Genomic DNA, 16,832 nt, shown 5'->3' on the forward strand with positions numbered 1-16,832 from the left:
CTAGCCAGTGTCCCAGAACAGCCTTCATTGTGCACAAGCTAGTCACCAAATCAGCCGGTTTTTCTGAACTGTAAACTGATCAAATGCCCTTAGGTCCACCCAGGACATTAAGCTTCTTCCTCAAAAGTTAATCAAACTAAGTCTGTTGCCATCCAGGCTTGTTCAAAACTGGTTGTGTGAACAGAAGCTCGCTCTCCTGATGTAGCGGCAGGTGGGAATGACCTTGGGAGAAGGGAGGAAAGAGTTGCTGCTTAGGGAAGGATCAGATAAGGGAGCGGGGAGCCCACAACCACATCGCTGTAAAAAGACACACACATTCGGACTTGGCAGATTTTATTAATGTGGCCTTACAATAAAGTAGAATCTGTCGGCTTCTTGTCTGGTCTACCTGAGAAGGCTGGCAGCTGCTCGGTGTTTGAGTAGGGTCTTCCTGGTGATCAGGTAGTCTATCCAAGGGGTCTCCAGTCCCTGGTCCGTGGGCCAGTACTGGGCCATGTCATGCCAGCATCCGGTCCACACAAACAAGCAAAGCCCCATCCACAGGATGCAGGCAGCACACAAAACCACACCCCCTCCGGTCCGTGGAAAAACCCCTCCACAGAATCGGTCCCTGGTGCCCAAAAGGTTGGGGACCTCTGGCCTATCCGATGGAACCAATTTTCAGCACCGTGGAGAGCTCCACATGCAAGACGTTGCTCCCCAAATGTTTATGGAGATTCTCCATCATCCTGGTTGCGATTGTCCCAAAGATGCTTTTTTTTCCCACGAGGCAACTAGACTTCCTTGTTTTTCTTGGAAGACCTTCCTCTTCTCACCCCAGAAGCTTCCAGAGACTTTGACCTACCATAAAATGTTCAACCACCCAAGAGGCTCACACCTTAGTCTTCAAATATCTCCGTCTTTGACCAACTAGCGCCGAGAATGAAGTTGCTCCTTGGGCTAAGCCATGGCTTTGTTGACAAGGTCACCACCCTACCGTTGAGTCCACACAAGGCTCAAAGACGTGGTCTCGGACCCTTTCTCAGTCCAGCATCTCCTCCCTAGCTCTGAACAGGACATTGAAGGGATGTGACTTTGGGCATTGGAGCAGTTTGGAGTGAAACCACGGAGGAATTTCACGGTGAAGAAAGAGGACCACCACATGCGGATGGTCAGGGAGAAAGCGTTTTGACACCGGCTGGCTGGGGTTGAGGAATTATGACCGGCTGGACCTCATAACTGCAAGAGGACAATTCCAGACTCTCTTTTGTTCTACCAAACCTCCACGAGATCTTCCCCTTGTAGAAGGGGAGGCCAAGAAGCCCAAAGCCTTTGCTTACGATGGCGGAGGCGCCTTGTTTTTTTTTTCCGAAAGAAAGCAAGGAAGAGGGAAATGCTATCAGCCCTGGAGGAAATTTGTCCCCTTCCAGAGAAATGGAACAAGAGTTAGGAACTTCCTTCATCGGGAATAATTAAAAAAAAAAACCCGGGATACCCTGCCAGAGTAACTTTCACAAGTGAAAGCGCCTCCGGAGTGTGTCAGCGCCCAAATCTTTGGCCTCCATCTCAATTGCATTTTGAAGGTCTCGTTTCCTATGGAGCTCATGGTTTCCCCATTGGCTCGGGGCCCTTTTTTTTTTTTTAATTTATTTTTAAGAGAAGCAATTCTGAATCTTTTGGGAACGGCTGGAGCCGAGCGGAGCCCAAGGCTAAACTTAGTGACTTCATTGTTTGCCTCCGGCCGGAAAGTTCAGTTAATAACTTCCCTCCATTTTCCTTTTTCAATGGGCCCCGCAGTGGATCAGGCCGGCCAGGAAGATCCTGCATTTGTCTGGGTCAGAACAGGGGAGAACGGCTCCGGGAGCAGCTGATAATTCGCCAAGGCTGCAGAGGAAGATAGCAAGGCCGAGCTGGGACTGTGGGGGGGGGGTTGGAGATAAAAATGACCCCCCGCCCCGTGTTGAATGGGGAGAACTGATGGTTAAGAGAGAGCCCGTAATGGCATCCTCGTGTTGTAGTCCTTCTCCTCCGCCATCTCCTTTCTCTCTTCTCCTTTCTTCTTCTTCTCCTCCTTCTTCTACTTCTTCCTCCTCTTCTCCTTCTCCTCCATCTCCCACCTTTCTTCTCCTTCTCCTCCTTCTTCCTCCTCTTCTCCTTCTGCTCTGCCTCCCTTCTTTCTTCTTTCTTCTCCTTCTCCTCTCCCTTCTTTCTTCTCCTTCCTCCTCCTCTTCTCCTCCATTTCCCTTCTTTCTTCTCCTTTCTTTTTCTTCTCCTGCTCCTTCTTCTTCCTCCTCCTCCTCCATCTCCCTTCCTCCTTCTCCTTCTCCATATCCTTTCTCTTCCTTCTTCTCCTCCTCCTCCTTATTCTTCCTCCTCCTCTTCGCCTTCTCCTCCATCTCTCCCTTCTCTCTTCTCCTTCTCTCTTTTCCCTTCTTCTCCTCCTTCCCCATCCTCATCCTCATCACAACCTCATCTTCTTCAACCCATCATCATCACGGGCAGGATCCATCGCACGGTCCACCAGATCGATTTAGCCTTTTTTATCCACCTCTCCCGTCTTTCCCGAGGACCTGGGATAGGCAGAGGTGGACATTTTGTGGTGTTAAAATATCTGCTCTGTCCCTCTGTTACGGCAGCCTCAGATTTAAGGGTTCAATTAACGGCTGGACTGGATGATCTCTAAAACCCCTTCCCCTCCCTTCTGTGAAACGGCGCCTGATTCCCCTCAAGCCCCCCCACTTTCTTACCCTTAAACTGACAAATACCGGACCCCAAACGTAGCCTTTGGCCGAAGGAGGGGATCGTTTTTCTTCTGTTGTCCTTTCTTTTCCCCTTGTAGATGTCAGCCATCGAAACCATGACGGAGAAATTGGAGAGTTTTGCTGCCCTGAAGACAGACGCCGGGGGGGCTCCCTTGCCGCCCCTCCCTCACCACCCCTTCAACTTCCGGTCGCCCCCTCCCACTTTATCCGACCCCATTTTGCGCAAGGGCAAAGAACGTTATACCTGCAGGTAAAAAAAAAAAAAAGTGGGAGGAGAGAGAGGCGGGAGGGAGATACCAGACCATAACGGGGGACGGACCTGGGAGAGCAAGGCTGGAAGGAGAGGACAACCTAGAGATAAATCAGTGTCTTCTCGTTCTCCTTGCTTGCTCGCCCCCCTTCCCGTTGGGTCAGCTGGAAAAAGTCAAGGAAGATCTGTCTGAAACGGTCTAGGCTCTCCTGCCTGAGCAGGGGGTGGACTAGAAGACCTCCAAGGTCCCTTCCAGCTCTATTCTGATTGATTGATTGATTGATTGATTGATTGATTGATTGAAATAATCTAGGATCTCCTACCTGAGCAGGGGGTCAGCAGGGGTTAGACTAGAAGACCTTCAAGGTCCCTTCCAGCTCTATTCTGATTGATTGATTGAAATAGTCTAGGGTCTCCTGCTTGAGCAAGGGGTCAGGCTAGAAGACCTCCAAGGTCCCTTCCAACATTATTATTATTATTATTATTATTATTATTATTATTATTATTATTATTATTATTATTGTCACCATCATCATCATCTCTGGTGGGCAGCCATGCAGGTCCAAGGACCGTGTTGATACGGCAGAGGGGCCCAAAGCCAACCCCCCTACAGGGCTTCCGATGAACATAACGTTAAATTAGACCTAATTTCTGGATTTCTGCTAAAGATGTGTTGGGAATGTACAGGGTCGTCCTCGGCTTACAGTGGCTCACTTAGGGACAGGGAATAATAGGGGCCAAAAAAAAAACCGCAACCAAAAAAAACCCCAGATGGATTTCTTTTGCTTTCTAGATACTGTGGTAAAATCTTTCCGCGTTCGGCCAACCTCACCAGACATCTCCGAACACACACAGGAGAACAGCCTTACCGGTGAGTTTTAAAAATAATAATAATAATAATAATAATAACAAATTGCCATTTGTGGAGTTTATCAACCAGAAGGATTTCACACCGGTTTCATTCATCGTATTTGTCTGTAGAACTGGTTGTTTAAATTGCTCATTGGTTCCACAGCAGGGAAGTCGCCGCCAAAAGAGAACCTCCGGAGGGAGAGGCAGTCTACCTTAGTTGCTTTTTGAAGGTTTATTCTGGAGCAGAATGTGTGAAGGTTCGGTTAGTAGAGCAGCCATCTTGCTTGGTTCATGTTGGTTCACTTGCCCAGAGACTGTCTCTCCATCTTACTCCCCCCAATACTAGTCCAGATCTCTCCATGAAGTTTCCTTCCTTCCTTCCTTCCTTCCTTCCTTCCTTCCTTCCTTCCTTCCTTCCTTCCTTCCTTCCTTCCTTCCTTCCTTCCTTTTCCTCCCTCTTTTCTTTTCCTTCCTTCCTTCCTTCCCACTCTTCCTCCCTCCCTCCCTCCCCTCCTTCCTTCCAACAAGAATCATCTCATCCAGCTTCCCTAGGCCCGCTCTGGCTAGCTCACAGCTTCCCGAGGCCAAGTTTTCTTCCAAAAAAGGGAGATTCTAATATAGATTTAGCAAAATTAAAAAACAAACAAACACACAGACATTTGGGCCGGTCTTCTCCTGCTTAAGGTTGGACTTCTGGATGGTCTTGCTGAGCGTCTCAGGAGAAGCGGCAGACTTTTTGCCAATACATTCCTCTGACTTCAGCTCCTACTTTTAGTAAGAGGAGGAGGAGGAGGAGGAGGAGGAGGAGGAGGAGGAGAAGAAGAAGAAGAAGAAGAAGAAGAAGAAGAAGAAGAAGAAGAAGAAGAAGAAGAAGAAGAAGGAAAGAAAGAAAGAAAGAAAGAAAGAAAGAAAGAAAGAAAGAAAGAAAGAAAGAAAGAAAGAAAGAAAGAAAGAAAGCAAAGCTCCTTTTAGCCAGCGTGGCATAGCTGATGGTGCTGCTCTCTTGCCCAAGGTTGCCAAAACCATCTTCTCGGCAATCCCTTTAATCAGAACAACGAAAAGGTGAAAAGCAGCCGTCTTAATTGGAGGCTGAATCCAGATTTAATTAAGCTGCATTCGATTTTCTTTTCCACTTCCGGCTGCTACTGCTACTTTTTGCTGTAAGAACCATCGTGGCTTGGGACGGTGCCCTCCTCGCCCCCCCCCCTTGAAATCTTGACCAGCTTCCAAATAGCCGGGCATATAACTCCACTGCTGCGTTTTTAACTTTGGTCGGGAGTCAAATAAACGATCCGGGTGGCGTTCAGCCTGGACCCCCGATTTAAAATCCGGATTCCGATTCTTGACTTCCATCTCCCAAATAGAGGCGAACGCAGCCTCTCTCCACACAGAGAGACCGGTATTGATCATAAATAAGGATAACTTGACAATTTGCTTTTTTTAAAAAAAAAATGGATCGTCCGTTTGCCTCGACCACGGATGGAAACCAAGATAGGGTTCTAAATCTAAGCCTAACCCATTTCTCTTGAGCAGCAAACTGGAGATTCTGTCTGTTTTTGTGTGCAAAGGAAAGAAAAAAGAACTATTGTTAGAGAACAAAAGAGACGCAGGATGGGGGGGGAGAGAAATATGGTGGGGGGTGTTTATGGGACCATCCTAAGCAATGGGCAGTATTTCTTTTAAGGGGAGGTAATATTTGGCACAGTAATCCGTTCTCATTTCTCAGTTTATGAGCTCATTCCACTCAACACCCCCCCCTTTGGGAAGAGAGTTTTAGAAAGGTATCTCTGCCGGTTCCAAAAATAATAAAGATGTTTTTGGAGAGCTGCTGTGTTTCTAACTTTTGTGCATTTGGAAAGCATGCACCCAATGCACAGTGTAGAATCCTGACGAAAGAAAGAAAGAAAGAAAAAGAAAGAAAGAAAGAAAGAAAGAAAGAAAGAAAGAAAGAAAGAAAGAAAGAAAGAGAGGGAGGGAGATTAAAGAAAGGGAGATAGGGAAGGAAGAAAAGGAGGAAGCAAGGAAGAAAGAAGAAAAAGAAAGATGAAAAAAGGAAAGAGGGAGGGAGGGAAGAGGGAAGAGAGAAAAGGAAGGAAGAATAAAAAAGGAGAAAAGGGGAAGGCAGGGGAAAGAAAGGGAGGAGGAAAAAGGAAGAAGGAGGAGGAAGGGAATGGAGAAGAATAAAGAAAAGTGGAAAAAAGGAAAACTGAAAGAAGGGAGAGGGAGGGAGGGAGGAAAGGGGGAAGAGAGGGAAGGAAGGCAGGAAGAATAAAAAGGGAAGGAATGGGAAAGAAAAAATGAAGAAGGAAAAAAAGAGGAAAGAAAGAAAAAGCAACATTTGGATGGATTTGAATGCATTGTCTTGGCTCCAAAGAGCGCTAGATGTGGGTCGAACTGAGTCTGCCATTTTTAATCCCCTCTTTACGTGTCTCAGTGCTGCCCTCTTGAGCAAAGTCAAAGGACCTGCAGCCCTTAATTTTTCCTTAAACCTTCTCTCTCCTCCCCCCAGCCCCCCCCAAGCCCTGGAGGAGTCTTTTAAAGGGGACGATGTTTCATAGGGTGGGCAGGCAAGGTGATGTGACCCCCCCACACAACGTGCGCGCTTGCTTTCCACCGACGCCCCCTTTTCCCTCCTTCCCTGCTTCCAGGTGTAAATATTGCGACCGGTCATTCAGCATTTCGTCCAACCTTCAGCGCCATGTCCGGAACATCCACAATAAGGAGAAACCCTTCAAATGTCATCTCTGCAATCGCTGCTTCGGCCAGCAGACAAACCTGGACCGGCACTTGAAAAAACACGAGCACGAAAATGTTCCAGGTAACCAGGTTTTCCTGGCTTGGCATCCCCCACCGTCCCCCCCACCCCTCCCATTGTCCGATAGTGCAGCTATTGCCGCTCCGATTTATTTTAATTTTATTTTGGGGATAGCCCTAAATTTAACGGCGCACAAGAGTAAAAATTGTGCCCACCTGAGAAAAATGTTTACCCTTCTCCCCACGTCTCCTCCCTGCTTTTTTTTTTATCTCCCGTACTTTTTTTTTCCTCCTCAAAGTTGACACATACACACACACACACACCGGCATTCCTTTTCCATGCTTTATGAGACTGGAGAAATTTCCAAACCTTGTCCACGCACGGCTTCTACTGTGCCAAATGCTTCCCCTGCCAGCACTTCCCGTAGTTTATCAATGGAATCATAAGATTGGAAGGCTCCTTCGAGGTCATCTAGTCCAGCTCCCCTGCTCAGTCTTCCTATGATCCTGGACAAGTCAAGCAGATTCTTGACTTTCTCTTTTCCTTTGTGGTTCTGCTTAGTTTCTAGTCTAATCAACCCCAAGGAGGTTGAGGGGTTGTCTTCCCCCTGTCCCATCATGCACCAAAATATCCATGTCCGTCTTCAGTTTTTAATCTTCTTCTCCTGCTCCTTATTCATCCCTTTGTCTTCTCCTTTATCCTCCTCCTTCCTCCTCCTTTCTCTTTCTCCTTCTCTTCTTCCTCCTTCTTCTTCCTCTTTGTCCTCCTTCTGCTTCTCCTCCTCTTCCTCCTCCTCCCCTTCTCCTCCTCCTCCTTCTCCTCCTTCTCCTCCACTTCCTCTTCCTCCTCCTCCTCTTCCTCCTCCTCCCTCTCCTCCTCCAGTAAGCCAGCATGCCGGAGTCATTACAAACCACTTGGGGAACCACGCATCTTCACCAGCCTCCGAATCGGACCACCATGCACTTTTAGACGAAAAAGAAGACGCCTATTTTTCCGAAATCAGAAACTTTATTGCAAACAGCGAGATGAACCAGTCGTCGGCTTTATCAGAGAAAAGGTAGGCGGGATCACCAAGGAAGCGGGCGCAAAGGAACTCGCGGCTGATGACGCATTTGACCCCTCCTCTCGTGGGCTCAGCCTACATGACCTTCAAATGGCTTTGGTGACTTTCCACTCTTTGCGCTCTCCCTCCGCCAGGACGCCTGAAATCCGGAACGCCGACGGCGCCCCCCACGGTCTTCCGAACGACAAAGGAGAAGACGTTGACGAGGAAGAGGACGAACTGGAAGAGGAAGACGACGACAGCCTGACGGGGAAGTCTCAAGACGAGACGGTGTCGCCCGCCGCCGAGCCACAAGGAGGGTATGAGGAAGAGGAGGAAGAAGAAGCCACCTCCCTCACCATGAGCTTTAACCGTGCCCAGAGGTGGGTTTCCACTGTCCCAGCGGGAGGGAGGGGGACTCTTTGCTTTTCTCTTCTCATTCCACGCCCCATGAATGCGTGATTTGGGACTGGCCGGAGGGTCAAACTCCAGAAATCCATGAGAAAAGGGCTTGCCAAATGGTTTGGGCTGCTGGTCAACTCCAAGATGTTTCCTTGGTCCTCAGAAATGCATCACCTACGGCCCTCAGATCTCTAGGAGACTAGGAGACCCTCCGTACGCATGGGGTGCTGAGGGTTTGCGACCTTCCCCGGATCCCCAATTGGGTTATCCGGCGTCCAACGTGGATCCAAATCTGACATGAGATCTGCTTATCTGGCCCTCGTGTCTGAGGCTACGCCTTGCTCAGCGATCTTCTTGTGCTACGGCCGTGTCTGTCTGTCCGTCGTCCGTCTGTCCATCTGCCTGCCTGTCTGTCTGTCTGTCTGTGTCGCTCGCCCTGCCATTCCTCACCTCGCATGAGGCTCTACGGAGCCCCCCACCCCCCCGGCATCGGCATCTCCCCTCCCCCTGAGTGTGTCGCAGCCGGATGGAACTAACAAGTCGCCCTCCTTTCCTCCTTCCCCCGCTGCTTGGTACAGGTGTACTGAGGAGAACGAAGCCGGCTTGTTAGATTTGGAACAGATGTCGCAGTTTGGGAAGGGGCTGGACCTCCACCAGGCCTCCGAGGAAGCTTTTGACGTTAAAGCTGTCTATAATTCCACCTTAGATTCGGAGGCACTAAAACAAACTCTGTTCAGGCAGGCAAAAAACCAGGTAGGTAGATCCGGAGTTGCGCACAGCAAGGTGCGCCAAATTTCCTTGCGGACCCCAAAGGCCTTGAGATCCTTGCGGACCCTCGCTCTGCCTCCCATCTTTGCCAGCAATTCCAATTTCCATCCAGATTAAGGAGGGGCTGTAATTTCCCCCCTCCCCATCCCCATGCCAGTGGTCTGTCTGCGAGACCGAACTACTTAAGCGAGGTGCATGTCCTCCCGTAACTCTCCCGCTGTTCCTAAGCGGCACCCGTTTTTCCACTTTAAGCTTGAGAATTTCTTTCGAATTTCTGTCGAGGGCCCTTTCGAGGAGACTCGACTATTATGGGATGCCCTTGCAGCCCTCCGAAATCTCCTCTCGTTTGGTCCTTAGTTGAGGTACCCTCCCCTCGAAGCTGATTCCGAGTCGACAGAAATAGCTTTTGTTGTGCGAGGATCACTTCGCAGAACAAAAGTCTCCCATTTGGGGGGCCCAGGAGAGACCCCCGTTTCTGCCTCCTTTCCTGTTTAGAAAGCAAGCTCATTTTTATTTTCTGTTCCCATGCATGTCTCTTGTCTTTCTCATTATTTGAAACTAATCTGCCAAAGGTATACTAACGATTCAGTGTCCTGCTATTTGTGCGCCTTGTTTTGTAACCTCCGTCTCGAGCTTGAGAAGACAACGGGATGCCACTCAAATCATTGATTTTCTTTCAAGGACAGAAAGCTGCCAAGAGAGAGTCCCGTTGCCTTGGCCTTCCTTCTAGATTTTGCCTCCTCTGAGGATTTGGCGGGTGGGTTTGTTCAGGTATCTTCCCGAGAATCGGGAATTCTCGGCGAGAATTGAGAATTTAGTTTTGGCCTTTCTGGGAGCTTTCCACAAATCATGGATGTCGAACTGCCAGCCCATGGGCTGGGTGCGTCACGCAGAAGACACGCCCACCCATCTCTGGCAAGGAAAGCCAGAGATACGTCGCCATGCGTCACACGACGCAGCAAGTTTGACACCTCCTGCCATAGATAATGAAATCAAAACTGTTCCAGTTTCCGTAGCAACCAGTTCCAAAGGGTTTGTTTTTGCAAACAGAGAGAAATTGCGGGCCAGAGTACTTTGGTGGGCACTTTCTGTTTAACAGCTGTCAGGTCAGGAGTCTCAGAGGGGGACGGCGCAAATCCGGAGATGTGCAAATTAAGCCCAGGTTTCTCCAAACAAGAGTTCGAGCAGGTTGGACGCCCTGCAGCGCCCACAATTCCTTGTCTTTGGGTGACGGGAGCTGAAATCTCCCCCCTCTCCAACAGCTGGAACCCCCCCCCCCACCGTCCACTTCCAGATCCTGAAACAGAGCTTGGATTCTCCCCTGTTCGCTGCCTCTTTTACGTGCTGTTTTTCTTCTGTGCTTCGTAGGCTTACGCAATGATGTTGACCCTTACCGAGAACGCCCCCTTCCATCCTTCCTCCCAGAATCCCCTGGATGCCTGGTTGAACATGGCTGGAGCTGCCTCCGAGCCAGGAGCCTTCAACTCCGTCGGCCATCTCTGAGACGCTCGAGGAGGGTGGGCCCCCGCCAGGATGCCCAGCGAAGGAGGCCGAGGTGCCGCCCGTTGGCCCTCTCCCCAGCGAGCGGAAGATTGGCAGAAGGACCCTGGGGCAGGAGAAACCCCTCCCCACCCCCCGCGGACAGCTCTCTTTCTCATCGGTCGAGCCCACCCACCGAACAGACCTCGCCGTTGCGTTGTGGGAGAACGTGGGCTTCCGGTGAGGGAGACGCCAGGTGGAGGACCCCCACGACCCTCCCCATCCAACCCTCTCCATGTTACAGACCATGCTGCTGAGCCATCCAAGATGCACTTGTCCCCAGACCCCAACCCTTCTCCCTTTGAAGCCCCCAGACCTGCCTGTCCTGTCCAGGACTGTGACAACAATGGTGACCTTCTATCTCAAGATGTTCTCCTGGAGATCGCCGTGCTGAGGACCACGTTGACTCTCTCTCACTCTCTCTGCCCTCTGTTGTTCTCTTCCCCTGAGGTCCACGTGCATCCCTCGTACCCCACTTCCTCCAGGAACTTCCTGCAAATTCCACATTTCCTGTGTCTGATGGACAACTTCCCAGTGTTCAAGTCCATGTTCTTCTTTCATGGCCCGTAACTTTTTCTACCCGGGCTTCAACAGGCAAACTCTTTTCACTGCTTCCTAGACCTGTTGGTCTTCTGAATTGAGAGGCCCGGGACAGTGGGCTGGGTAAAACAAAAATTTTAATTTTAATTTTTAGGGGTTCAACTGCCTAAATTAATCCTCTCTCCGACTGATCTCGATTAAGCGAAGGCAAGCTTGGTTCGGCCGGCGAGAGAAAGAAGAGTTTGCGGTGCCAAGTTTTCATATTTCCAGCCCCACCTTCCCTCCACAGAAAAAAAGATTTATCCCCCCCCCCCAACTTATCCTTATTCTTAGGAATTTCCTTTGGAGATGTTCTGGATCAGGCTGGTAGTAATTATTCTAAATTTTCTTCCCTGCCTGGGCCTTTTCTCCCTCTTCTGAAAGAAGAATTAATCTTGAGAATTTCAGCCACGATAATCAGCAAATGTTCTGCAAAAATTCTTTGGAAAATAAATAAATGAATATAGAAGACAGACCAAATTGTCTTTCATCCCACATAGAGAAATGCAAAGAATCGTATTTTCTAGCACTCCTAACCATGCCACGAATTAAACGGTGGTTGATTAGAACTCTACGTTCTATATTTTTTTTCTTCTCCTTCTCCTTCTCCTTCTTCTTCTTCTTCTTCTTCTTCTTCTTCTTCTTCTTCTTCTTCTTCTTCTTCTTCTTCTTCTTCTTCTTCTTCTTCTTCTTCTTCTTCTTCTTCTTTCCTTCCTTCCTAACTACCATCATGTTAGCTTCCATCCGATCTTCTTTCTCTGTCACAGCCAGGAAGGTGCAAATAAACTTCAAATTTAGCTTGGGTCAATTGTGAGCGTAATGTTGCACTCAGAGATCAGAGAGACTCACAACGCAAGAAGCGAGGAAATTTAATTTCACTGGTGTTTCTTCTATTTAAAAAAGCGACTTTTCTCATTAGACTCCAGATGTGGAGGGCAGATGTGTGCAAATGGGTTTGGGGGAATTTTTTTTATTTGGTTTAAATTTTTTTTCCCCCTTTGGGCTTCCAGATTTGCAGACCCCTTCAGATCTCTCCTGCCCACCTCGCCAGTGGTTTTTTTTTTTCAAAGCGGTTCGAGACCAAGGTCAGTGAGACCGAATTTTGACCGATGCAAATCCAGCCTTCTCGGTTTACCTGGGCTGGTTTCAGCCCCAAATTTACCTGGATGCGATTAAAAGAGTGACTTTAAAACTGTTTCTGCTGCGCCCACCCACCCACCCACTCCGCAAAAAAAAAATTATAAATAAATGTCTGTGACTTCCGATCCCATGAATTCAACTAGTCGTTTCATTGGTTGTTAGCGTTGGCAAAATAAAAATAAAAATAAAAAATGAAACATGCCACTTTTAATCGCTGTGTCGTCATCTCTAAAGTTGTCCTCACTTTAGCAACCCGTTCATTTGGTGAACGTTTGGAGTTACGATGGTTCCCCTCCCTCAAAAGCGATTTACGAGCCAGTTCTGGAGTGCCAACAGCTGGACACACACCCACACACATACTCTAAAAAAAAAAAAGTTGTAAATCAGATCCAGTCACATCTTTGAAAAAATAAAAAAAATCAGAATCAGAAAGTGAGTTTTCAAAGTAGCTGGCCAAAGTATGCCAAGAAAGCAGGGAATAAAGGCCAGGATCGTGGGAATGGGACCGGTGTGCTAGCTGAGAGTAAGAAACTGGAGGGGGAGGAAGGGAGTGGAGAGGTCATAGGTCACAGGACAAAAGCCACAGGAGAGGTCAAAGGTCACCCCATAGGTCAAATGTCACCGGAAAGGTCAAAGGTCACCCCATAGGTCAAAGGTCACCAGGAAGGTCAAAGGTCACCCCATAGGTCAAAGGTCGCCGGAAAGGTCAAAGGTCGCCGGAAAGGTCAAAGGTCGCCGGAAAGGTCAAAGGTCGCTGGAAAGGTCAAAGGTCACAGGTCAAAGGTCACCAGGAAGGTCAAAGGTCACCCCCATAGGTCAAAGGTCGCTGAAAAGGTCAAAGGTCACCCCATAGGTCAAAGGTCGCTGAAAAGGTCAAAGGTCACCGGAAAGGTCAAAGGTCACCCCATAGGTCAAAGGTCACCCCATAGGTCAAAGGTCACCCGAAAGGTCAAAGGTCACCCCACAGGTCAAAGGTCACCGGAAAGGTCAAAGGTCACCGGAAAGGTCAAAGGTCACCGGAAAGGTCAAAGGTCACCCGAAAGGTCAAAGGTCACCCGAAAGGTCAAAGGCCACCGGAAAGGTCAAAGGTCACCGGGAAGGTCAAAGGTCACCGGGAAGGTCAAAGGTCGCCGGAAAGGTCAAAGGTCACCAGGAAGGTCAAAGGTCACCAGAAAGGTCAAAGGTCACCCCATAGGTCAAAGGTCGCCGGAAAGGTCAAAGGTCACCAGAAAGGTCAAAGGTCACCAGAAAGGTCAAAGGTCACCGGAAAGGTCAAAGGTCGCCGGAAATGTCAAAGGTCACCCCATAGGTCAAAGGTCACCCCATATGTCAAAGGTCACCGGAAAGGTCAAAGGTCACCAGAAAGGTCAAAGGTCGCCCCATAGGTCAAAGGTCACTGGAAAGGTCAAAGGTCATCCCATAGGTCAAAGGTCACCAGAAAGGTCAAAGGTCACCGGAAAGGTCAAAGGTCACCCCATAGGTCAAAGGTCACCCCATAGGTCAAAGGTCACCGGAAAGGTCAAAGGTCACCAGAAAGGTCAAAGGTCACCCCATAGGTCAAAGGTCACCGGAAAGGTCAAAGGTCACCCCATAGGTCAAAGGTCACCGGGAAGGTCAAAGGTCGCCCCATAGGTCAAAGGTCGCCCCATAGGTCAAAGGTCGCCGGAAAGGTCAAGGGTCACCGGAAAGGTCAAAGGTCACCGGAAGGCATTTATTTTCCTGAGTTTGTCCCAGACCGTCTTCATCAACGTTACTCGTTTAATACATTATTGCGTCTGTGATCATTAATTGTCCCACAGTAAGCCCTTCTGAATATCCAACCGTGATTGCTAATATTAAGAAACTGGCATATATACACATTATACATACATACATACATACACCATAGGTCAAAGGTCACCGGGAAGGCCAAAGGTCACAAGAAAGGTCAAAGGTCACCCCAGAAGTCAAAGGTCGCCCAAGAGGTCAAAGGTCACCCCATAGGACAAAGGTCACCCCATAGGACAAAGGTCACCCCATAGGACAAAGGTCACCGGGGAGGTCAAAGTTCCTAGTTTTTTCCCAACTTTGTATGGAAAACTCTATGTTGCCTTTTGAGTCGGTTCCTTTATACGAAAACGGCGTGTGTGTGTGTGTGTGTGTGTGTTTCTGCGTATCACCTTTATCGCTTGTGGACCAATTCTGCCAGCGACAGCCAAACAAAATGCGTCTCACACACCAGGCCTGCAGTCTCAAGAGTGTCTGTCTGTGCAACAAATCCGATTCGGGTCAGAGTCATTGGGAGGTGAACTGCTGGTGGGAATGGGGGATTGCGCGGGATGGTTGAGGATCAATGCTGTCTCCAGTTGATTTGATTTCTGGGATTTGAAGGCTGGTTGTAGGTCGATACAGGTCCCAAGGACCCTGACCTGATGCAACTTCACCCTTACAAGACCCTCACCTGATGGGATCTTCACCCAATGGGACCTCCCCATGAGACCTACTGACCACACGAAGCCCTTATCAACAGAACACCGACACCAACATTCCCTCAATTCCTCCGAATACGTTACCTAGCTTGGTAATGAAACGTTTCGGAAACCAACCCACAAGCCCGGAGAACCAACCTCCACTCTTCAATTGTGATTTTATTCCCATTTCTTGAGACGTTTCCAGATGCTATTGTGTGGCCAACAAGCTAACAAGCCTGCCTTCCTTAACCTGACAGGGGCCAACATTTTATGTCTTTTATTAATTATGATTACCCGGCTGTTTTTTCTGGGGCCATGAGTTTTTTCCCCCTCCTCCTTTCAATCTGTATATAAATTGTAACTTTTTCTTATTTTGTATTTAGCACTCTTTAGTCTATCGATGAATTTTTCTCTCTCTCCAAGTAGATGCATTTAATGAACGTGTGATAAAAAAATTCAGTTGTTTTAAATTTGGGGAGGGTTGTTTCATTGGGGGATTTTAATTTCTATTTTTTTTATTTTTTTGCATTTGGGGCTAGAAGCCCCCAAACGGCCCAGGAGAATTTTTAAATAGGTGGCAGTTATTAATTAATGCAGAACTGCCTTGGGGGAGGTTATCGATGAAAATGGGGGAAAAAATAAAAGTAAAACCCAGAGGCACCCTGTGAACATATTTTAAAAACAAACAAACAAACAAGGCATGAGAACACAACGCACTATATCAGTGGTGGCGAACCTATGGCATGGGTGCCAGAGGCTGCACGCGCGCCATCGCCCCAGTCCTAGGCCTTCAGCTGGGTTTTATAAAACTTGTTTGCTTTAGGCCTCCGCCGCCGTGTGAAAAAAAAAAGATTCAATCAATCAGTCAATTTCAATTTCTCGCGGGGGAAAAAAAAGATCTTGCAAAGTTGGAATTGATTGAACTTTTTAGTCCCGCCCAGTCTGCTGTTACCACCGCAGCCACGCCCACCCAATGGGCCACACCCACCCGGCACCCGACGATGCATAAGTGGATTTTGGGTTACAGTTTGGGCACTCGGTCTCTGAAAGGTTCGCCATCACTGTGCTATATCAAATTTAAATCCTTTACTGATTTTTTTTCTTTAGCAGTTGGCAGCTTTGTCCAGCAGAGGGCGCCCCGGTTTTAGAAGTCGGAGGTGCCTTGAAGTTTTTTTCGGGTTTTTTTCCCTAAATAACAAAATATTTGATTTTTGATGTAGATGAAGATCATTTTTACCCCACCCGCTGTAGGGAAAGCCTATTCTGAAGATTACAACTGCTTTTCTGGATGGGAAGAAGGTTGGACTAGAAGACCTCCAAGGTCCCTTTCCAGCCCTAGGGGAAGACTAACAACTTCCTAGCCATGATTGAAAACTAGCCGCACCCAAGTGGGGGAAACCCGGGGTTTGATGGATGGAGCAGGAATTTTGGTGAGTCTGACAGCATAATTTGGATATATTGCTCTGAAAGGTGCAGTTAATTGAAATCTTGTTAAGTTTCTAGTCCTCTGGAAGGAACGTCCGCTGAATCCAACGGGCCTTAAGAGAGGATCTTTCCACCGCCCTCAGGACTATGCAAGGAAGGAAGGCAGCACGTAAGTCCAGATTGCGTGAGCGTTTAGAGCCAGTCCTCGACTTATGACAATCGAGCCCAAAGTTTCCGTTGCTAAGCAAGACATTTGTTGAGTTTTGCCCCCATTTTACGATCTTTCTTCCCTCATTTGTTCAGTCACACGTGTGTTAAGTGAATCTGGGCTTCCCCATTGACTTTTCTTCTCAGACGGTCGCAAAAGGGGATCACGTGACCCCGGGAGACTCTGCAACCGTCCTAAGTACATGTCAGTTGCCAAGCAGCTGAATTTTGATCATGTGACCTACAGAGATGCAGCAACGGTCATTCAGTGTGAAAAGCGGTCCCCAGTCACACTTTTTCAGCGCCTCTGCAATTTTGAGCTGTCGCTAAATGAACTGTTTCCAGTAAATAAAGAATAAGTAAATAAGTCAAGAAACCCAAGGAGGGAGGGAGGGAGGGAGAAGAGATAAGCTGAGAAAGAAAGAAAGAAAATACAAGATCTGAAGGAAAGTTTCCAACTGCTTCCTCTGCCTGGACCTGCCTGGACCTGCTTGCAAATTCTCCCAAGCTTCTAGTGAAATGAGATTTTTTAAAAAAAAAAAAAACATCTTTTTTTTAAGGGAGGGGGGCAGAGATTAATAATAAAACCCATACAGTACAGGAAAAACAAAAGCTGTAAAACCACTCCCAGGAGGCAAGAGCCAGAGAGCCCTTTGTCTGCAAGGGGGCGCCCCCCCAAAGA

General features: G+C 48.3%; 1 protein-coding gene across 8 annotated transcripts in view; it reads left to right on the forward strand.

Moving 5' to 3' along the window:
* PRDM16 (PR/SET domain 16) overlaps positions 1–12,279 on the forward strand; it is a 217,813-nt gene extending 205,534 nt beyond the window's left edge. For 7 of the 8 annotated variants that reach the window (XM_039367816.1, XM_039367811.1, XM_039367812.1 and 4 more), the window contains 7 exons: positions 2,819–2,991; positions 3,785–3,862; positions 6,492–6,661; positions 7,481–7,655; positions 7,796–8,023; positions 8,621–8,795; positions 10,179–12,279. In XM_039367816.1, coding sequence (XP_039223750.1) covers positions 2,819–2,991; positions 3,785–3,862; positions 6,492–6,661; positions 7,481–7,655; positions 7,796–8,023; positions 8,621–8,795; positions 10,179–10,313 — 1,134 coding nt within the window. In that variant the 3' untranslated portion in view covers positions 10,314–12,279. The remainder of the gene's footprint in view (positions 1–2,818; positions 2,992–3,784; positions 3,863–6,491; positions 6,662–7,480; positions 7,656–7,795; positions 8,024–8,620; positions 8,796–10,178) is intronic. The other variant, XM_039367817.1, reaches the window with a different exon arrangement.
* The last annotated feature ends 4,553 nt before the right edge of the window (positions 12,280–16,832 follow it).

This window comes from Crotalus tigris, unplaced genomic scaffold, assembly GCF_016545835.1.
Source record: "Crotalus tigris isolate CLP2741 ecotype Arizona unplaced genomic scaffold, ASM1654583v1 scf7180000020588.15403103151:6194809, whole genome shotgun sequence".
Taxonomy (NCBI): Eukaryota; Metazoa; Chordata; class Lepidosauria; order Squamata; family Viperidae; genus Crotalus; species Crotalus tigris.